General features: G+C 43.6%; 1 protein-coding gene across 2 annotated transcripts in view; it reads right to left on the bottom strand.

Moving 5' to 3' along the window:
* The window catches only part of ESRRG (estrogen related receptor gamma), a 522,927-nt gene extending 501,612 nt beyond the window's left edge, over positions 1–21,315 (bottom strand). The window contains exons 1-3 of one of the 2 annotated variants that reach the window (XM_043511752.1): positions 21,193–21,315; positions 20,687–20,799; positions 14,850–14,998 (exon numbers count right to left, since the gene is read on the bottom strand). In XM_043511752.1, coding sequence (XP_043367687.1) covers positions 14,850–14,851 — 2 coding nt within the window. In that variant the 5' untranslated portion in view covers positions 14,852–14,998; positions 20,687–20,799; positions 21,193–21,315. Of the gene's footprint in view, positions 1–14,849; positions 14,999–15,315; positions 15,453–20,686; positions 20,800–21,192 lie in introns of those variants that run through there. The other variant, XM_038397483.2, reaches the window with a different exon arrangement.
* Between the last annotated feature and the right edge of the window lie 1,797 nt (positions 21,316–23,112).

Below are 23,112 nucleotides of genomic sequence, written 5' to 3'. Positions count from 1 at the left end.
CTGTATGTACATTACAGAAAATTTGACTCTACGTTTCAGGCTTCCTAACAGTGAATGTTACAAGAGATGTTTGACTGAGAAGCCATAGCTGCGTGACAAAATGGGTAAGGTAATATCTTTTACTGGACCAACTTCTGTTGGTGAAAGAGACAAGCTTTTGAGCTCCACAGAACTCTTCTTCAGGTCAGACCCATCTCTTTCACCAAGAGTAGTTGGTCCAGTAAAAGATATTATCTCACCCACCTTGTTTCTCATATTCGGGGACCAACATGGCTACAACAACACTGCCAACAAACCATAGCTGTATTCCTCAGTTTGGAATGTTGGCAAGAAACTTCCCCTTTATAAATTTGCCTTTGGTGCCGATGTGAAATGGTCTATCTCAGGGTGTTAAAAAAAATGGGCCAGATTTTTACATCACTAGGACTCTAAGGGAATTAATCCTAGTAGTTTAAAGAAAAAAGGAAAATAGCAAAATATTTTAATTAAGTTGTTTATCTTGGGAAATTGTGAGAAAAGTAAAAAATGCCTTATTATAAAATAGATGTTAAATATATTTAATTATATTTAACTAATTAAACCCATTCAAAATCCCACATTCTGTTATACTAGTCACAAAAAGACAAATTTGCAAGGCTGCATGCATTCATGGAGGAGGCTTGTTCAGTAGCTGGATGGTCAGGGTGACAGCCTGGGAACCAGACCTCCAGCTGGTGAAAGCTGGCATAGCTCTAGTGAAGTCACTGGAGCTGTGCCAATTTATACCAGCTGAGGATCTGGCCGTCTGACTGTTTATGGGTTGAGAATTGAGAAGTTGCTGTTTCTGTCATGGAACCAGGGCAGTGACAATCATAGAGCACTAGCAGTGCTATAAAATGATTGGAAATAAACACTTATGCAGCAGCAAAGGAAGAAGTGAGCACCAATGCAGAATCCTTGGCAGATTCTACAATCACATATTTCAGCACTGCACCCATGTGGAATACCGTTCAACTTGCAGAGAGAAAAGCACGCTCATTTTAGCTGTCCCTACTGTTTCAGTAGTTGGTACATCATCATTAGGGCCGCAGCTGTGTCATCCCCGTCATGAGTGATACGGATTCCTTGATTTTCAGGTTTTAAGAAACCAATAATCCTGATTTTTAACAATTGCGGGGGAGGGGGAGTTTGCAAGGTAGTGGGGAGGTTCCATGTGCGTGTATGGATGTGAAAGTAAACAATGGGATTTTAATGAGAATTTTGAGAGCTTCCAAGATAATTTCTGGGTGGTGCAAAAGACTTGCGGGGCTCAGTGCTCTGAGGTGCTGAGTGCCCTCAATTCCAACACTTACATGGAAACAGATGGTGCTCAGTATCTCACAGAAATGGGCAGGTAAAGACAGCAGGACCGGACAAGTGAACTTTCCAGGCCAGATCCTGATCTCAGGTGTCAATCCAAAGCAACTTCACTGAAATTAGTGCAACTGCTTCAGATTTACAGCGACATAGCTGAGAACAAACTTTTGCCCTCTTTGCAAGATTATTATTGATTTGTATTAGGGTAGCACCTTGTGGCCTCATTCAGGATCAGAGCCTCACTTAGCTAGGCACTGTATAAATGTATGATAAGGCAAGGTCTCTGCACCAACCTACAAGCTAAAAAAAGATGCCACAACTGAGTGTAACAAACAATAGGAAGTAAGGGGGGGGGGGAACTGCAATAGAAATGCTTGGTTACATAGGCTACCTATGCATACAACTTGATATTAATTCTTGGGGTGACAAATTGTTTAGCCTGTCAAACTGTATCCACTGCATCCATCATTATAGTATCCAAGGCCTTGTTTATATTAGAATTTTTTTGCTGGTTTAATTACATTGATTTAAAATTTATCTAGATTAGGGATTTGCACCCATTTCATTAGATTGATCAGGAATCAGTTTAGTTAAACAGATGCAACTTCTCTAGTACAGGTAGATCTGGGAGTTTCTCCTTCGTGCAAGATTAGGAAAAAACCATCCCCAAAACCACACAAGTATAGTTCTGATTAATTTCACTAACACTGGAAAAATAAAGGTTGTTTGGTGTTCAACACTATGCCCATGACTTTTTATCCTTTTTGTAATTATATGATAGAAACTCACTAATCCATTTTAATACCAGGGAGACCCATTGTGAATTTGGGGCTAGATTGGCACAGCCCTTGTTGACCACAAAGGGGAGTAGAGCCCCCCACTCCCTCTACCCCTCAGTTCAGCTCTCCTCACTCAACTCAGCTCAACTCCAACCACAGGTGGCAAGGAGGAAGAATGGGGGCTAGTCACCCAGTATTCCCCTGCTGCAACCAAGTGGGCAGGGAGGGGCTGGGAAAGTATGGGAAGTGGAAGGAGCTCTGGAGTAGCTGGACACACCTAGAGGAGTAAGCTGATCCAAGAAAAGGGATGAAGTAACTTACTTTCCCTCGACCCCCCAGAGCAAAGCAGGAGCAGGAGTGGAATTGTAACACTGTTATTCCTTCTCTGGTCTGCCCTGGGTGGCAAGTGCAGCTATTTGCTGCCTCTTGGTGTAAAGTTACAATCTAGCCTTTAATGAATTAGTGGCTATGTTCACAAGCGCAGTAAAAAGAATCAAGGGATAATTCATCACAAAAGGGACCAGTCCTGCATTCCCTCACACCCGAAACTCTTACTGAAGTCAATTACTCTTTGGGATGTGAGAGGAATGCAGAAGCGAGCTTAGTAAGCCTGATTCTGATCTCACCCCAATTTTCACACTTAGCTAATTCCACTGACTTCATTGGAGTTACACTTTTTATGAGCCAGTCAGATCACAATCATACCCAATCTGCCATGTTCGTTTATTTTGACATGTATAACTTTAATTACTTAAGGTAATACTCTGTAGCATCAGTCCTGTATATTGTGTAAAATCAAAGCAATCTACCTAGTAGGAGACTTCAGTGGGCATTTTGCCGCTAAATCATTCCCAAGAAGTGGGATCACTGGGTTATTGGAGTCTGCTTCAAGCTCCCAGATGAAGTCAGTCAGAGCCTTTCTGTTGACTTCAGCAAGAGTCATACCAGGCATATTGGGAAACATCAGTTTTTGCACATCAGTTAAGTGAGATTTAGCCAGGTGCCTCTGTATTTCCGTAACCTTTATCTTTTACACAACGAATACCCAATGATTTTTTTCACAAAAATTGCCATTTTAAAACCACATGCCTAATCACCAACCATATGTACATAGGCCACCATTTTGACTGATCCTTTTTAGTTTTTACATCTTTTCTGTATGAATCATACCACATTTAAGAGTTTACTATTTTATGGAGCAGTAATATCTAGTTGCTAGAAAATTGTCCCCATATATTAATGCCTGTACTGATGGGATATTATATCATTTTCTAATTAAGTGCACTATTTAAAGCTGAAATATTATAGGACAGATTCTGTCCTGTTCTCCAGCCCTCTACGTTGCTTCCATGGAGAATTCTCCTAGTGCTGGCACAGCATACATGTGTCTGTTTGCTATTTCCCCAGAGCCATACCTTTGCGCCTTCCCCCTGAGCTGCCCTGGAGGTGCAGCATATAATCAGATACTAGGTACCCTCTCTATACCTCAGTCCAACAAGCCATCCATGTGAGCAACTCCCATTAACTTCAAAAGGTACTTCCACCCATGAAGGGCTTGCAGAATCAAAACCATGGAAATATAGAGTTTAACATTAGAGATGGTTGAAATTTTCTAAATTTTAATTTCAGTCGAAAATATTTGGCGGAGCTTATCAACCATCTCTAGTTAGCTCACAGTCACCTGCGTGTTATAAGCTGTACAGGCACATACATATACTGTACAGATATATACTTCAAATATGTTAAGGGCTGTTACAAAGAGGATGGTGATCAATTGTTTTCCAGGGCCACTGAATGTCGGACAAGAAGTAATGGGTTTGATCTGCAGGAAGGGAGATTTAGGTTAAATATTAGGAAAAGCTTTCTACCTGTAAGGGTAATTAAGTTCTGGAATATGCTTCCAAGGAAGATTGTAGAGTCCCCATCATTGGAGGATTTTTAAGCACAGGTTGGACAAACAACTGTCAGGGATGGTCTAGGTTTACTTGGTCCTGCCACCACATTGGGGACTGGACTTGATGACCTCATTTCTATGATTCTATGATACTGAATGAAATGCTGTCATTGGATGTATGTGCAAAGCTCCCATTGAAGAAAACTGGAGCAATGTGTCAGTAGTTTATGATGTCACCAGAAAATTCTTGTGCTTTATGATGCAATCGGAATCCTAACAGATAATGTGTTTGTAGGGGAGCCAAGCGACCCTGGGTTCTGTTGCCAGCTCTGTCACTGACTTACCATATGACCCTGGACAAATCACTTCACCACTCTATGACTCAGCATCTTTGTATGGACAGGGTGATAGTGATACTTACCGTCCTCTGTCAAGCCCTTTGAGATCAACAAATGAAGTCCCCTGTGTAAGTGTTTTAGTATTATTACCAGTCTCCAGTTTGCTGTGTCTGTTTTCTATAAAGCATCTGAGGCTAGCTTAATAGATACTGTAATAAAAAAAACAAATTTGACTTAAAGTCATACACTCTAGAGGATGTTCCTGTATGAAGAACAATTATGTTAAAAATCCACATTATCATGACATCAGGGTTATAGGTCAAATGACATCTCACTGCAAAGCTAAGGACTTTCCTTCACCTTTCTAATGACAATTGGTGTGTCTTTCATCTGCAATTAATCTAGGAAAGATCTGTGTTGGTCCAATCATAATCCCCAATGTATATAAATGAGTCCCCTCTTCCATCCGGCATATTTATGTGTTTTGTTTGTTAGAGAAAACAGAAGATATCATTTAAGTATTTAAAAAACTAGAGTTTGATTTCAACACTTATGAAGATCTCTTTGCTGAATAATAGGAGTGTGACCTCAGTGATCAGCTGCATGCTACAATCTCTTTCATCTACAAAGGCATACTGCCTGTCATCCCCACTGACATCAGTGTTAGTTATGAACACACGAGGAGGGAAGGATCCTGCAGGTTTATCCATTTCTTCATTCTACCAACATAGACAAATTGAGGTCCATGCAGTTTACTATGCATGAGTCTTCTTCCATGACACTTCCCTTAAAAAGAATTTTTCCTGCTATCCTTGGCTAAAATTTTCCTTCTCTACACTACTGTATGCCAGTTGGTTGTCATCCACCCCAGAGGTGGCTGCATTTCAATAGTACTGTATGTATAGAGCTGTAAATTGCTTTGGCTCCTTTATATCAATGTAAGCTATTATGGGGTTACACTGCAGTACATTCCCATGGAGTTTGTACTAGAGTGGCTAACCTGAGCTGCCCTGCATGTTGCTGTGGCCACATGTCTATTTTTAGCATGCTAGCTCAAGCAGAGCTAGCACATGTCTGTGTACCCACACTGCAAGCACTTTCCCAGCTGCTGTATAGACAAAACCTAAGGAAAGAAACTATTATTCTACCCATTTTACAGATGGAGAAAATGAGGCATAGAGAGAGATAAAGGAAATTACACACGGTGATTTAGGAACTCACTGATCCTGGTAAAAATAGAAAATATGTCATCCCAGCCTGTGCTTTTACAATACTACTATCATTCCGCATTTAAATTTTAGAATGTACATTTTTTTCTTTTATATTGTAACCACTTTTTAAAGTCTTGTTCTTTTCTCATGAATATTAAAATATTTATAATGAGGGGATATAAAATAAAAAGGAGTATGATTGAATCGACTGAAAATATTTTGACTTATAGGTATATACACATACACAGAATGACTTCATTTAGGCATCAGTTTCCATATTAGTGGGAGTTTTTCTTGTTTATGGGCTTGGGTTTTTCATAGGTTTAACAATATACATAACTTTTACTTACACTGAGAACAATATATAAAGACACCATGCTATGTAAAAGTCATTGCTTAATCATGTTAAGCTTAGTGACATGTCATTGGCAGCTTCTCAGAGATGGTACCAATCTAACAATTTGCATTCAATGTAAGAAATATAATCATTATCCAGCATTTGTGTGAAGTCATGACATATCCAAACACTAATGCCAGCTATACTACTCCAGCTCTTGGGTATGTTAACAATTTCCTGACAAGAAAATTAAGATATTTAAAAATGAGCATTATATAACACGATGAGAGCACCACAATACTAAGTACAAGTGTATGAGAAATGGAGACCTGAATCCATAAGCTCTTCCAGGCAAAGAATGTCTTATTTATGCGTTTGTATGAATTTTCACACAATGGAGCCACAATATTCTGATACCACAATACAACCAACAATGAGAGCAGGCTCTTTTAAAGTCCATGGGAGTTCTGGCATTGGAAGCAGGACTGAGCCCTTAGCTCAATTAGTGAAGTTATTTAGGGCGCTTATACTAATTTGTCATCTTGTGTTACTCAGCTTTCATTAACTGCATGACTATAGCAGCCACTTTTACATTACTGGTTTAAATATGCAAGAAGTCACCTAGAATACAGCTTACTGCTATTGCAAGCTCTTTCGGGTAGGAACTATGCTTTTCTTTTGCATGTGAAATAGGGCCTCGAGGCACTAACAAACTACAAATAAATAATAAATAATAATAATAATAATGTAGCCCAAAATATATTTTATTTCAAAATGTAACATTTAGGAAGTCCTCAATTCTTAGTCTGATTTCACTGCTCTGTCCATTTTGAACAAAAAAGGACAACAAATTTCAAAACAGATTAGATATTTGCCATTATTGCAAATCATTTTTCTGAATGTAGTTACTATGCACAAGCTACATCCTAAGTACATTTTAAAACAGTACACCGTGAAACCTGTTCCAGACCACCTGGTACGTGATACATCATTTTTTTTAAATTATCTAGCTCTGTATTTATTCAGGAGATCAGTTTAGCTGTTGCTATCTATTGAATATAGAATAATTTTTTTTAAAAATTGCCTAAATGAGTAGACACAGAACAATTTTGAAGAAAAGTGCGTATAATCCCTCAGGTAAAAGTGCACATAGGAGAGCCAATAAATTATATAACAGACCATATGTATTTGCAGAAATAATCTAGGAACTATCATGCTCCTGAGTCATGACCAACATACACCACTAGCTGTTGACATGTGGTGATGACATGATATGGCCCTTGTAATGCTTGTATGTCTGAGAGAGATTTATATTATTTTGAAGAAGCCCTCTTTGTTTTTTGAGTAAATTCCAATACAATAGAAAAAATGTTTTAATAATGTTAAGAATCCAAAATAAAGTGATGAAAGAAAAGAAATACCATATGAAAGCTGTTAACCCTACATCCTCAAAATAGCTCACATTGTTATATGTTCTATCTTTCTTCTGTGGCTAAGATCTGATTTCTCTATAGGGAAGGTGGGGAAAGGCCCTTTACCTTCCCCTATACACTTTTCTGAAGTTAGCACATCATCATTTGCTAATTATATTATGACTCATGATTTACCTTTGTCATTAACTTTGTGTTCCCCTAATTAGGAATTGTATAAATGTTTGGATCAGTGTGCTTATTTGTGTCTGTGTTTCTGTTGGCACATTACAAAACAAAGTTTCGGTGTCAGCCTCAGTTTTTAAATTTCCTCATTGTTGCTGGTTTATGTGGTCTTCTTATGGCCTTGTATTACTTTCAGTTGCACATGTGTAAATCAGGAGTAAATCAGTTGAACTCAGTGGTGTTACACAGATAGGAAACCACTGCAAATGAAATCAGACTTAATCCCAAGTGTGGGGAGGTTCTTGGTTTTGTTTTGAGTATCTATTGGTAGATGAAAGTAATAACTGTAGAGATAAAAGGTTTCACTCAAGGGATCAATTGGCCGTGAACATCTGACTTTCTTTAAAAAAAAAAGAGAAAAATCAATGGTAGATTTAGGCATTGCCTGATGCAATCCATTGTTATGTCTGTATTTGATAATGTCAAAGGTTCCAAGAGGCAGAGCAGAGTTTTTATGACTTTCTCAGCCATCGGGAAGTAATATGTATGATTCATGAAAAGGTATTAGACAAAAAGAGCCAAATTAACCAACGTGTAAATAGGTGCAACTCCGTTGTCTTCAGTGGAGTTGAATCTATTTGCATCAGAAATTTGTCCCAAACTGTGGAAACACTCTGTTGGGCCAACATCACAATAGCATTACCTGGTCTCCCAACCATCTTCACTTCTGAAATACAGAAGCAGCTTTCATTAATTAAATACAGCATCTTGTGAGATCAACAAGGTACTGGTTTGTTTTGATTAATCCCTTTGTTTCAACTAGCTATATTTTGTTTTCCTTGGAAGTCTGGTTCTATTTCAGACAGTTTTCAGCAGAATGAGAGAGGTACCTTCAGTAACTTCTGTGATGATATTTCATCTTTCAAAACTTACATTTTCAGCTTTTCGGTTGTGCTAGCCATTATTGATTACTGTATTTGTATAAGGGAGACTTCCCATTATAAATTGTATTGAATGTATTTTACCCAGATATCATGGCACATTAATATCTTTGAAATACTAATACTAATATCATACTGATTATTTGATCCTTGGTTGGATTTAAACAATAAGCTAATAAAAATGACAAATGCAGAGAGATGCGGAGCTAGAAGCAGTGAAGCATCATCAAGTTACCTAATCGGATACCTGCATCTTTTTCTGCGCCTCTTCTAGGACCTGATCTTGTAACTTCAGAGTAAATTCGGAGTCAAGGTTCCTAAATAACACAGGCCAACATTTTCAAGTACAATCTCAGATTTTGAATTTCCAATCTGAGAATCTGGAGGCTGATTTTCAGAGGTGCTGAGCATTACTGCTTCCATTTACTACATTTGGAGTTGGAGTACTCAACATTGGAAAAAAAAGCCCAAGGGATTTTAAATTGGGCACCCATAATTAAAGGCCACTGTGAAAATGTTGGCCACAAAGTTTATCATATGCAGTATACATTAGTGTAACTTGTATTAACACATGTATATATATAAAAAAGGAGTGCCTACTGTAAAACAGGTGAATGTCACATACTGTGTATTTCAGTCTTTCCTCATCTTGGGAAGATTAGTGCAATTAAATTCCATGCAGGCTTTATGGAATTTGGCTCACTGTGATAAAGTTACTTTTGCATTATTTGTATAATATGTCAATATTGTGAAAATACTATATTGCAATATTTATGTGTTTGTGCATGTCTTAGAGATACACACCCAAAATAAGTAACTATATAATACATTTATATAAATCCATTTAGGGGTTCTGGTGATATAAAATATGAGAATTAAACTAGTGTTTCAAAAGAATCTCAAAATACAATGTCCTTGTCTTTTATTATTGGTTACAAGGAAGGAAGCATAATCTATTAGAGCACCAAACTGGGGTTCAGGACTCAGAAGTTTTGTGCTCACATCTGCCAATGACTCATTGTGCCCTGCCCAATGTCCCACATAACCATTCTGTACCTCAGTTTTCACAACACTCAAATAAATGTAATAGTACTTACCTATTTCAGATAGGTATTGTGATGGCTGATTAATTAATGCTTGCAAAGTGCTTTGAGATCCATGGATACAGTTGCAAAGTATCATTACAATGAGTTATGATTTTTAAGATAAAGTATGGCTATAGTATTGCTGTTTGAAAAGGTTTCCATATGCCAAAGACGTCACATTAGTATTGTCAATGTTATTTAGGACTGCATCGTCCCTCATTAACAATGCCATGGCTTCGTTTTTTAGCTGCTCTGTTTCTCAATGAGAATTTTCAGTATCTCCTAAAAGTGTTTAAACTACATGGCCATTTAATATAGGGCTGTTCTTTACAACCAAGAGGACACCCAGAAGAAAGGGATTAGGCCAAATTCTGATTTGAGAGTCTGATTCTGACTCTGAGCAGCTCAAACAACCGAACTCTGAAAATGCAAGGTATGCTGTTCAAAAAGTTCTGCAATTGTGTAACTTGCCTTCCCTGCTCATTATTGAAATAGACACTCTGTTACAGATATTATTGTGGGTTGCGCGCTCTCTCTCTGTAGCAGCAAAAATAACTGATTTCAATGAGAGAGAAAATGCATAAAATATATAATGGGGGCTCCTGGGGCCAAGAGGATCTCTAAGGTCTCTCTCAAACTGAACCTCAGTTTCCCTTGCTGGATTAGTATTCATCGCAATTGTAGCCCCCTTTCCAGTGCGGCGCACCGGTTCCTTTGCAAGTGACACAACTTCTAATAGCCGGGATCGAGTTTTGGAAGAAGTTCAGTGAGTCGGGCAAGGGAACTCTGCTCGTTTATCTTCATTCCCCAGCGCCCCCAAAAGCGTGTGAACCCGTAAACCCAGCCCGGGGTGGCGAGGGAGGACCTGTGGGAACATCGCCGGCCCTTTCCTCGCAGCCAGAGCTCACAGTCTTGACTCCCCTTGACTTCAGCGCGGGTTTTGCCCGGGTAAGGACTGGAGACTCGGCCCCGCTGTGCAGGTGCAGCGACCCAACCCTCCCCCTGGCTCGTTATTTCCCGGCGCTGCTGGGTTTGGATGTAGTAGCAAGGAGCTGTCCCCCAAGCGGGCGGCTCTCGGGAAGGTCTCCTGGCCGATCTTTCTCACCTCTGCGCGCCCCGCGCACAGAGCCGGGGCGTCTAGTTTCACAGCGATGGAGACCCCTTACCTTTGTCAGGGGCACTTGGCGCCCGCCCCACCCCAGCTGCTCCCAGCCTTTAAGTAACCAGCTACCGACTGTACATCACCCCCTCACCCTGAAGCGCCCCTTTGCCGTCTGACTGCCCCGTGGAGAGCACGGGCGAGCCAGGCTCTGGAGCTGGGATTGTATCAGGCGCGCCAGGGGGTCGCTCCAGACGCTTTAATAAGCTACCAGATGCGGGCAGGATGAACACAGCGGGGTTCAGTCCTGAGGGGTCCTTAGCCCGGTGGGGAATCTGGAAGACGGTGTTGTTCTTTGACTGCTCGCTATCAGCACGTGTCTGGGCTTAAAATCAACCCCTCTTCTTTCTGCCGGCTGACCAGCTAGCGGTGCGGTGTGAGTTGCAAACAAGACTATGAGTACCCGTGGCACCTTAGAGACTAACAAATTTATTAGAGCATAAGCTTTCGTGACCTACAGCTCACTTCATGTAATGCATCCGACGAAGTGAGCTGTAGCTCACGAAAGCTTATGCTCTAATAAATTTGTTAGTCTCTAAGGTGCCCCAAGTCCTCCTTTTCTTTTTGCGAATACAGACTAACACGGCTGCTACTCTGAAACAAGACTATGTAGCTATTCGCTGATCTTTTTGGTTTCCTGGCAGATTTCCTGTCCATCTCACTGGTAGCTTAACCCTGCTTGAATTTCGTTGGGCATTAGCTGTATTTTTCTGTTGCTATCCTATGGTTGAACGTGCGCTTGTTGTTTCTTTTAAACAGACCAGCGGTTTTCAGCCAGCTAAAGACCTGCATGTAGCTCTTTAATTCTGCAGGTTTGTTACCTGTTGCTATGCAGAAGATGTTGGGGTTTTCCTTTCTGTTTGTTATGCATTTGTGGTGGGGGTGGGTTTTATTTGCTTGCTACACATTTGTGCCAGCAAATGTTAGACTTTAAATTATGCTCAGATGATTCGGATCATGTTAGGGCAGAACAGTAATTGCGATCACACGCTAATTCTAAAGCTACATTCTAAACTATTTTCGCAGTAATTTCACAACTTCAAACACATTTTAATTTATTTAAAGAAAATGTAGGGGAAAGAGTAAACCGTTTTGAACAGACCGAATGTGGGGGATAATAGTTCAGTGAAATTACTGATGAACTGTATACAATAAATGCCTCCCTGTAATTATCTTTGGAAGAAGGAAAGGGAATTATAATTCTTCGCGGACAGGCGTTTTCATATGAAAGGGTTAATTTAGACTCGTCTGCACACAGATAATAATTAAAGGGGGATCCATGTTTTTAAAAAATGCTTTTAGCGCTGTAACAAGGACACCTTTCCTTAAAGGCGAATATAATCTAGTACTTATTTAGCATTGGAAATAAATAGTGATCTTGGTATAAAAAATGTAAACTGCATGTTAGCCTGTAATGGTCCAGCCGTGGTTCTAAGCTTCACACGTTCAAGGTATTTCATTATCAAAAGGATTTTCAATTTTTCTCTGACGCCATTTATAACATTGAAGCAAAAAATTGTTTCGCCAGACACTTTCATCAGCAGAAATGTGATCAGACTTCGCCATCATCAGAAACATCTGAGCAAGGGGGGGGGAAGTAGAGCGAAACTAAGCTGCACGAACTAGGAGAAGTGCATGAGGTTCCGTTGTAAACCCGCTTTGAGTGTACTGCTCCTTTGGAAAGCAAGGGCAAAAACTTCATTTCAGTCATTGCCATTAGTTAACTAGTGCCGATTCAGCACAGCTCCAGGTGTTAGTTCTATGTAGGCACATAACCAGAAGCAGACGATTTTATCTTTGGTATGATCTAATCAAATAAATTAAAGTAGACGTGGGGAGGGGCACACCTACGTTTGGACTTCTTAAAAAAAAATTAAATGAGTTCTAAGGGACACTCCCAACCTCAGACTCTCTCTTGTGTGTGCAACAAGCCCCGGCTTTTTGAATCCAACCTCCTCATTGTTGCTTGGGGGTTGTTTTAAATAGAGTAACCTTTCCCTAAATACCCTGCAATTTGTGCTGATGAGAAGGTGGCAAAATAGGACGTGGGGCAGGGAAAAGTTTTGCAGGAGGGCTGCGTTTCCAACAGTTTGTTTAACAGGCACTAATTCTGCTTGTAGCAGAGATGTAGGTGGATACTGAAAACATCTTCCACCGGGGTGTCCTACTTTAGCAATTCTAATTAAAAGGGAGTTTAAAAGACGCAAGGAAACAGCAGGCCGTGCTTTATTTCCAGTGGGCGTGGGAGACAGTATCAGACACAAAACGCTTCGAGCTTGTTCTAATGTGCACCTATGTTTTAAAAAAAAATCACGCTCTCCCTTTGATATGAACTAATGTATTTTTAGCTGAATTTCTTTCTTCTGCTGTGTGTGATCTGATACCTACCATGTGGCCCTGGCCCACTTTCAGCCCTGCAGGTGCCCTGTATTGTGTGTATTCCTGAAAGGCAAGGGAAAAGTCTTGCATCTAGCACTCCTGTGCCCTATGACTGTGATTGTCAATTCAACGTGTCCGAACGAGGGGTCAGCAAACCACGCTCCCCTCCCGCCTTTAACACCTGCCCCAGCCAAGAAGAGCTGTGGCTTTGTAGGTGGGGAGTGGGGATCTGACGATCCAACACCTTGAAGCAGTAAAGCAGCCGGCTTGCCGATGCCGCTTTTGCACGGCTGCGTATGAAAAAGGAGACTTCACGGCCACCTATAAATGGCATCGGATCCAAGTCCCTTTTCCCACATGAGGCGGCAAAGTTATAGCCAAGGCACTGCAAGTTCTCCCTGCTATGGTACGCGCGCTCGAGTCTGAAGCAGCTGCGTTCAAAGGCCAGGCACGACCACTAGTGCGCTAGAACCCGCAAGTGATCAGGGGATTCCGCAGGCTCCAACACCAACACACGCTGGTTTTCACTGAACTTGGATTGGGGGGGGGGTGAGGCGGGGGAACAAATACAGACACTCACCGTGCTCTTGGGCTTTCCAGGGTAACTCCTTCTCGCTCTCTTCTTTGTGTCTAAACGAAGAGAGTTTCCAGCCCGGGCACACAGCCTAACGCCCTGGATCACCCTGACTGTTCATTTAATGCTACGCGAAGCCGGGAGGGTATGATTGGAGCTCAAGTATTGGTTTAGGAAAGCTGGAAGCGAATTCACTCTCCCACGCTCCGCATCCCCCAGCTGAGGGTCTCCCAGCCTTAGGTTCTCCCAGCATTGCGTAAAGCAACATACCTACCTTTCCAAGAGTCACATTTCCTATTACGGGTTGCATTTTACTCCAAAGAGTCATCCGTGCGCTATCTGAAACGCACGTACCGTGCCTTGCATGCGGTGTGGGGCTTGATTTCACTTGACTTCTTGTGTCACCCTGAGCTTTGTGACTGCCTGAAAAGCCTCACCTATCGGAAGAGGGGAGGCAAGACACCGGATAGATCGGGGAACAAACTCTAAACCACCCTCTGGCCACCCCACTAAAATCCCTCCACGTGAAATTTGATTTCTAAGGCGGGCACCGGCTGCGGGAGAATAATGGAGACCAGGATAGCAGAGCATACGGTGTGATCTGTGGCCGCCCTCTCCCCTTCAAACTGTATTCACAGCCAGCCAGAGAGAGCATTGACTGCTGTTAGCAGCGTTTCCTACCTGTCTAGGCACCACGTTTGGAGCTGGCCGCTAGTCGCTTCTATATGCGGAATCACCAAGCCCCTTTCTCTTTCTTCTTTATATTCCTTCCACCCACCAATCCCCGGGTTTGGATGAATACAGATGGATACCCCGTATCGCTACCCGGGTGATTGTCTCAGGGTCTAAACGCGACAGGAAAAGAAAGCGGGGGGCGCGGGGGGAGCGATAACCTGTGTTATTTTTCTGTTACTAATTCCCAGTCTGATCGGACTCAAGGGACAAGGCGATCGCTTAATAAACCCTCCTTCTCTCCACCACTGCTTCCTTCCTTCCTTCCTTTTCGCCGGCACATTTCGCCCCCCACCTCCCACGTTTACTTCTTCCTCTTCGTGAGGCATAAACCAGGCAAACTAAAACTTTATCAAAAATAGGGAGAAAGGGAAAGGACAGGAGGAAATAATAATAATATAGAAAGGGGGGGAGGGAGGAGAGAAAAAGACAGTGCCTGCGTCTGATCACTGACCATCTGTGCAAAAGGTGATCATTGTTAGGTACTCACATGGCTGGATGGCAGAGCAGCTCTTAGCAATTAATAAATCTCTCAGCTTGAGATCTTCTTCCCCGGGTTTGCTTGTAGCTCTGTGTGTGTGTGTCTCTCTCTCGCTCTCTTCCACACACAAAACCGGTCAGATGCTTCAGGACCGGTCACTTTGCAAGGGGAACAACACGGGAGGGTTTGTATTACTCCAGGTTCGTGTGTGTAGCCTATAAATACCGAACTTTTTGATGGAATCAGCTAACAAATGAGAGGAGAAGGCGTAATTTTGCGCATGGAGCCCCCCTTTCTCTTTGTGAGATTAAAAACCCCCCAGGCAGCAGCCAGGGCTAAAGTTGTGGGTGTGTGGGAAGGAATTTGACTTTATTGGGATTGTGTGTGAGGGGTTTGTTTGTTTGTTTGCTTTTGGTTTTTTTTCCCCTAGGACATTTATATTACCCCCCCCCCCCAACCAAGGGGAGAAACTGACCTGGATTAGCACGGACTTTCACTCCCAGTGGGTTCTGTGGTGCGTTTGATGGGTGTTTAGGAGGGAGGGGTCAAGAAAGCACACACCTGTCCGTGTGGAAGTGAAGGAGATGGTGATGGATTAGGCTGCAGGGGGAGGGGGGATTAGTGAGTTTACCCTCACTTACCTGAAAAATAAAAAGGGGAACACTGGAGAATTCAGCCTGAAATTATTACTGGGGGGGATTTTATTTGGGAGAGAATGGATGGAAGGGAGGGGGGTGTTTGGCTGGGGCTTTTAACCAGCCACCTATACATATATCCCCCCTCAAAATGAAACACCTCGCTTTAATGCGCCCAGGAATCCTAGAATGCAGGAGCGTGTTAAATTATTGGCACCAGCTTTGAGCCCGACGGGCAGGGGGCTGGGACACCCCCCCCCAAAAAAGGGCATCTTGGAGGGTTGTTCTGTAAATTGCTGCTTACTTGGTTTGCCTGCATCATTCCAGAGCCAGTCTGGATTTCTCTCCCCCAGCTGGGATCAATTCCTCAGTTGGACTCGTCCTGCCTGAGCTAGGGGGATGATGTGAGGTCTAGGGACAGGTTTCCTTGCAAAGACAACCCCTTGTTGTTTAGGCTCTGTGGCTGCACAGGGGTATGCCACTCATTGGGGTTGCTTGTCTCTCCCGCTTTGGTGCCAAGATTTTTGCTTTTTTTGGGGGGGGGCGGGGGAGAATCCCTAGCACCCTGAAAGCGCTAGAGGATACTACAATCAACCAAAGCCCAACACCTACTGGTGAAGCCCTCTGTAAAATTCTCAGGTTGCAAACCTGGGAGGGGACAATGCCCCTCAATCCAATGGCCTTTCCCCCAGAGCCGGGAGAACAGTTTGGTGGTGTAGCTAGTACAAACTTTTCCCTTAAATACACCATTCTCATCCCCCCTCCAGTGTGTAGCTGGGGCTGGAACCCAGAGAGGATTATCCCCAGGACACGCGTGCAGCCCTTGCTCTCTCTCGGGAGAGGGCCTGGCCTTACTGGCGTTTGTTCCCCCTTTTCTTTGGGGATCAGACAGGTATTAATTTAGGCAAACTTTCCCTACCACCTTTCTCTGAGCTGGGGGACCGTGGTCTGAGCCTGGGCTGTGTCGGGCTATCGCCATCTCTCCTGCGGCCGGCCAGCTGGGTACTCCATTGGCCGGGCACTGTCCGAGGGACGTTCGCAGCCCCCGGCGGGAGTGGGTGGGGATTACTACTCTTCACCCAGCCGTGAGCTCTGCGATATAGTTAGTCTTTTTAAAAAATCTCCTACATAAACCCAGCCCCCTAATTTAAAAAGACTCAAGAAGAAACAAACCCGGGAGCGGAGGGGTCAGGTCACCCAGCAAACAGCAGCAACGTTAGGGGCCCATTCCGGCGGGGCGAGGGGAGAACGGGGGTCTCTGCCTCGTCCGGTCTCCTTTCATCGCTCTGCCCCGCTTTGTGAAGGTCCGGGGCGGGGGGTGGGGGAGCGATTATGGGGCGGTTGTGCGAGGTTGACCCCTGGCTTGCAACACGGAGTTCCGCAGAGTCGGAGAGAAGCCCGGAGGCAGAGCCGCTCTTCTCCGGCTCCATCCTCTACCCCCGAGCAACCCCGCGGCCGCACCCCCGCTGCGGGGCTGTGCCCCTACCAGCAAGTCAGGGCGGGGCTCCATCCCCCCCCCCCCCGCTCTCAACTATGTTGGTGACTGTACTGAGCAACATTGGCACTTTTGGGTCTTCCCCGCTAACGACAGCGACCTGTCTGCGGGGGACACTGAATCGCAGGCGGGGTCACCAGTGGAGATGCTGCTCAGGAGCCTAGCCCTTGGAGCCATGCAGAGGTTTGCTCCCCTACCAGTCAGGGGTGCTGGGGCTCTGGGCATGTCAGGCCACATGGGGCCAGTTCGCGCAGCGGCGACTTTCCTCCCTGGCATACACCGAGCGGAGTTTGTTTTTTGCAGCGGGGCTGTATATGATGCCCCCCAGGCCTGGCGTGGCACAGACTTTGGGTGAAACGCCCCGTTCCTATAAAGGTGCGAGCTGGTGTGGCAAGCGGGGCTGGCAGCATGCCCCGTATTGAGCTGGCCTGTTCTGAAGCAGGCACATATGTGATGTGCGGCAAAACCCGAGGAAAAAGCGGCTCGGGTGGGGAGGGCTAGAGGGGGGTAAAGCATATTGCGCTGTGTTTCCTGCAGCCTCTACACTGCTGCTGCTGGGCTCCGCACGAGCCCTCAAATTCCACCACGGGGGGGGGACCCCAAAGAAAGATCACTTTGGAACAACGAATTGTCTAACACACACACACACAAGACTACACTTTATATGCCACTAAAAAGTACGTGTATACACGCAAACTATGACTACGCACTACATGTAATCTGTACTCTATACACTCATACCTACACACTCGCACATATAAAATGCATCGTGACTGTATATATAACGTGTGCACCAGGTACATACAAGCTATAAAAATGGTTATATAAAACATTCTTTACAGCTTGTGTATATATAATCAGCGGTCTTATTCAGGAAATAGCAATGCCCATACACCACTCATGCCATGTATATACACTATATATAATACACACTCTATAAAGAAAGTCATATATGTCTACACACACATACACACTATGTGTGTATATATATACACACACTCTATAAAGAAAGTCACATATCTATGACTTTATAGAGTCTTTCTTTATAGGGTTATATGTATGTAGAAAGTCACATATCTATGACTTTATAGAGTCTTTCTTTATAGAGTTATATGTATGTAGAAAGTCATATATATGACTTTCTTTATAGAGTATGTATATATATATATGCACATAGTGTGTATGTGTGTGTAGACATATACATGGCATATATATATATGACTTTCTTTATAGAGTGTGTATTATATATAGTGTGTATACATATACATGGCATGAGTGGTGTATGGGCATTGCTATTCCCAGAATCAGACGGCTGTAATCCGCTAGTGGGGATAGAGGAAGAGGAAGAGAGAGAGACAGGCAGAGATACAACCCCCGACATTAGCAACCCCGTTTCCCTTTGCTCTGTGCTGGGGATATTAAAGGGTTTCTTCTACCAGGCTCTCTCAAGTGATTTTTAGTCTGGCGCTCTGGTCTATCCATATACATTTCCAATCTCATGGCTCATAAACTATTAGCAAAAGGATTTCATTTTTCACCTTCTGTATCCTACAAAAGAGAAAAAAAATCCTCTTGGTAACAGCGAGAACGGGTCTGGGTTTAAATCATAGCCCCTTCTGCGGCTTCAGTCTGATAGCTACAATGCTAGTCAGTTGCAAGGGCCGGCAGCCTCCCTCGGGGCGTGTCTGTCTGTCTGTAGCTGGCTCCAGGGCAAAGTATTTTTGCCATCCGTGTACCTACCCGCGCCCAGGATGCCAGCACGTGTCCTCGGGGCAGGGGTTGTGGGGGGATTATTGTCCAGAGGTCGCGACTGCCGCAGCATTTTCACGAAGCGGAAGGAAACGAGGAGTCGGTTTGATTGCGCCGGGGAGAAATAGTCCCAGGGAAGGAATATGTTGAAAAAAAGTCTCCGCCGACTTGAATACATGAAGAGTTTTAAGAAGTGATTTTGTTGGCCACGCCAATCCGACAAATCATTTCCCAGGGGGTGAAGCACCAGCTCCCTCGTATATGGAATACGCCCTGGCGACGCGAGGGCCCTTGCGAGACTAGGGAAGACGAGGCATGATAGCGGGGGGCGTGGGCGGGGGGATGTCAGGGGAGGCTGCACTGAGGCCTGTACATCGACACCGTTAGGCGAAGTTGAATGCAGGAACAGGCAGGCAGTCAAGTTGCTGTGAATGGACTGGTAGACCAGGGGGAGGAGAGAAATATAGGGCCCGATCCTGCGGTCTTTACTTAAGTCAGTTTGCCAGTGCAATTACTGGGAGCCTGGCTTGAAGCACCTGAACGCAGAAATGTTAATACCCAGGGCAAACTCTTCTTTCTCTCTCTCTCTCTCTCTCTCTCTCTTTTTTTTAATGGATTGTAGAGAAGTTTAGACCGCGAGGTAATTATAAAAGCCAAACTAGCCACTTTAGAGAGAGACCCACTTTGCAATCTTACACCGTGGAGCAAAATATTTCAGCCAAGTCTCAGGTCATCATCAACAATAGAGCAATGTTCTCTCTCTGTTTAATATACATGGTGTGGGAAATGAAGGGAAAACAGAGCTAGCACCTGTAGTGATAGAGGGGAAAAAATCAAATTACTATTTAATATTTTTGGATGATTGTGCAGGGCGCGCTTCAAAAATACTCCATATTTAATTATATCTCTAATGACTTTTTGGGGCGCTGCTATTGCTATTTCATGTTAAGAAGCGAAAGGCTTTCTACTCAGTTTTTACATTCTGGTATCTTCAAAAAGATTTTCCTTGTGTGTTAATTGCATGCTGTTAAGCACATCTGGGACTGCAAAATGACCAATCTGGACCAACTTTTAATTAACACATTGACCTGATGAAGAAGCAGACTCCTTCAAAAATGTGCGTGTTATATAAATATAAACATCCTGCATAAATTACCAGATTGGTGAGGATAATAACCAAAATGGGGGAGTCTTTGTCTGTGCACATGTTGGAAATACACAGTTATTTCACACACCCTGGCCATGTTAATGAAGCAGAGTTTTGCAGTCGTGCTTTTGTACAGTCATTTAGACGAGAAATGAGAGAGATCCTTAACCTGAAGAAGGATTTTAAAAATTACAGTCAAATCGTGAAAGATTTTTACTCTAAGGACTCCGAGAAGCTGAAGTAGTGAGGTCCCTGTTGCTGTCTTTCAGGGTGTGTGCAGGAGCTTTCACTGTGGTGCAAAAGTTGCTCAGCGTCCAAGTTTTAAGTCCTGCTTGGAGCCAAGAGTTTAGCTGAGAGTTCACCCATTTTAAAATCTCTCCCTTTGCATAGTAAGGAAGCGAACTGAAAGCCCGAGGATTCTGGGCTGGGGACCGCGGTGCAGCTAGGGGCAGAGGCGGCTGCAGCTTTAGAGGCTTCCTGCTTCGCCCAGCCTTCCTGGAGCCGGACACCTTGAAGGAGCCATCGCTACCTACAGGCGATTGTATCCAGGGGGGTGGGGGTGGAGGAACAGGAGACATTCAGCAATGTGCAATAGCTAGAAGCAGCATCAGGAAGGAAAGAAGGTGGATGGACGGATCGGGCTACGGATGAGAAATACTCGTGTAGTAATTGAGCCACCAGCATTTTACAAAGGTTCAAGACAGAAAAAAGCTTTGGAAGAGGTGTGTGTGTGTGTGTGTGTGTGAGAGAGTGTGTTATGTACGCAAGGCAAAACTAGGGGCCAGTGGTCTGAAATCTTAATCCCGTTTCGCTTACTTACTTTTATCTCGCTAATGGTTTTTGTTGGTCGTTCATTCCAGCTCACATTTGAAGTAGCTACACGCAGCCAGAGAGACTGGAGTGCACAACTCTGGAGTTAAATAGTAACTTCCTCTGAAGGTAATAATTAAAGTTCTTAGTTTAAAAAAACCCACCACATTTCCCCCTCATAGCAACACAAGTTTCTAGTTAATAGAATAGACTGATCCTACAGAAACGCTCATCAGAATCACCTCTGAACAGATACGACCTGGGACGAAAGCTGCTTTAAATTCGCTACGATCACAAACATTGGCTGGATTTCCGTCCCCGCGTTTATTTTTATTTAAAAGGGAGCTTTTAAAAATGTGTTTTATAGGAGAGCTTGCCAGACCCAAATACATCCAAAGGGAAGAGGAGAGAGAGATGCACACAGGCAAATTCCAAGTGCTTCTTACGTCTGTGGACTTAAGTCTTTACATGATGGAAGGAGAGGTTTGATTCAACAAAGGACTACAGGATACCCACCTCGGAGCCGGGTTTGAGGCAATCCGGAAGAGCTCTGTCTTTTGGGTCGGAAATCTCTGGCACCACTATAACAGTGCTTTTGAAAGTTTTAGGGGAGCACCCTGCTTGGAGATCATAGATTCATCTGCCACAGAAGTGCAGCACACACCTGATATCAAGGAGAGACAAGAGCTGGCTAGCTCCAGCTGGTCCTGCATTTGATTGACTCCAGGTTGTTAGCATGGGTGCTGCGGTGTTATGATAAGAAAAAAAGGAGTCAGCAGTTTGGTTAGGAAAACTCTGGGTTGTTGAAGATAGTTGCAATTTTAAGCTAAGGAATTTGTTGTTGCTGGGACTATTTTTACAATGCATTCCCAGCTGGTCCCTGCTATCTCATCAATTACTGTTAGCACTTAACTATTTTTCTCACTTTTCTAAGGAGGTCAGACAATGGCATGAACTTTTATGCAGCTTCAGGGCCTGGCCCCTGCAATTTATTTGTTCACATGAAATGCACCGAGCAGGGGTTTTGAAACAAGGATGAAGTCCTTGCTAGTCACACAGGCAACACATTCTGTCTCCACCGAATCCCAGAGTTGTTCATCTCAGGCCTCTCCTTCATGGCTGTGTATTAGGCCACTTCAGTTCAGGCTGCGAATTCTTTTTTTCCATACTGTACAGACATACCCATAGAAGCCACAACACTGAACTGTAGGCAGCTGTCCTGAATGAGTTTATTATTCAGACTCTCCCTTCCCCCTCCCCCCAACAATAGTTTAAATCACAAAATTCTAAAGTGCAGAGCTAGGAAATAAAAAAAGGGACATTCTGTCTAATATATATGCCCTTGTGGGGCAGAGCAGCACAATACATTAGCAGGCCAGAGGGAGCCCAGAGTAAAGACATAGGTTACAGTCTACTAGGAGAAAACCTGCTCCAGGAGGTACACCACAGGGGATTTAGAATTAGGCCTAGTGTCCCCAGTTCTCACACTAACTCCCTTTCTGTTTGTATCCCTGTTTGTAAAAGGGACTAATAACACCTGCCCACCATGGTGCTTCGGTGTTTACTAACCAGTGCTTGGAAAAAAAACCCCACTATCTGAGACCCTCAGAGGAGGGGTTCTATATGGGCAGTAGAGGCAGTGATCATAACACCACTTATTATTAAGGTTCATGACACTTCCATGCCCAAGTCAGACCCTGACTTCAGTGACTTATAACTTTGCCAAAAGTTAACTGTTTAGGCTGAATTTTTCCATGCTGGCTGTATGCCTCAGGCTGAATATGTTGCAAAATTTCAGCCAAAATGGTCCAACCATTTCTGAGAATGAGGCACTGTTTTGCCCCTATTAAAAAGTGAGCCTTTTTCTTTAAAATGCATTGGAAAAGAGACTTGAAATTTGGTAGAATTTGTGCCAGGCATGAGCCTTTTGCTAGCCGCATGAAAATTCACTCAAATTTGGCCTTTAGTTTAGTGCTCATGAAAGGTGCTAGACTGGAAGCAGTATTTCTCTGTTTGTCTACTGATCAGGTATACCATAGACAGCAGAGCGCTTCCCTGTCTTAGGGTATGCATACACTAGAAATGCTAGAGAGGCACGTCTGCTGCAGTAGCATTGTAGTGTAGACACTAAAGCAATGGCCAGGGTTCTTCCATTGCTGTACTAAAGCCTCCTCTCTGAAGGCTTGTCTACACTTGAAATGCTGTAGCAGCACTTCAGAGCAGGCATTACCTACTCCAACGGGAGGTATTCTCCCCGGGGTGTAGGTAATTCACCTCCATGAGAGGGGGTAGCTAGGCCTACACTGGGGCTTAGGTCGGCTTAACTACCTCTCTCAGGGGCATGAGATGGGCTTCTCATGTCTTACAGGCCCTATTACGAACATGATCCATTATTCCAAGAACTGTCTAAAAGAAGAAATTGTGGAAAACAAAAAA

The sequence above is a fragment of the Dermochelys coriacea genome, chromosome 3 (genome assembly GCF_009764565.3).
Source record: "Dermochelys coriacea isolate rDerCor1 chromosome 3, rDerCor1.pri.v4, whole genome shotgun sequence".
Classification (NCBI taxonomy): domain Eukaryota; kingdom Metazoa; phylum Chordata; order Testudines; family Dermochelyidae; genus Dermochelys; species Dermochelys coriacea.
This window is presented reverse-complemented; position numbering and strand designations above follow the sequence as displayed.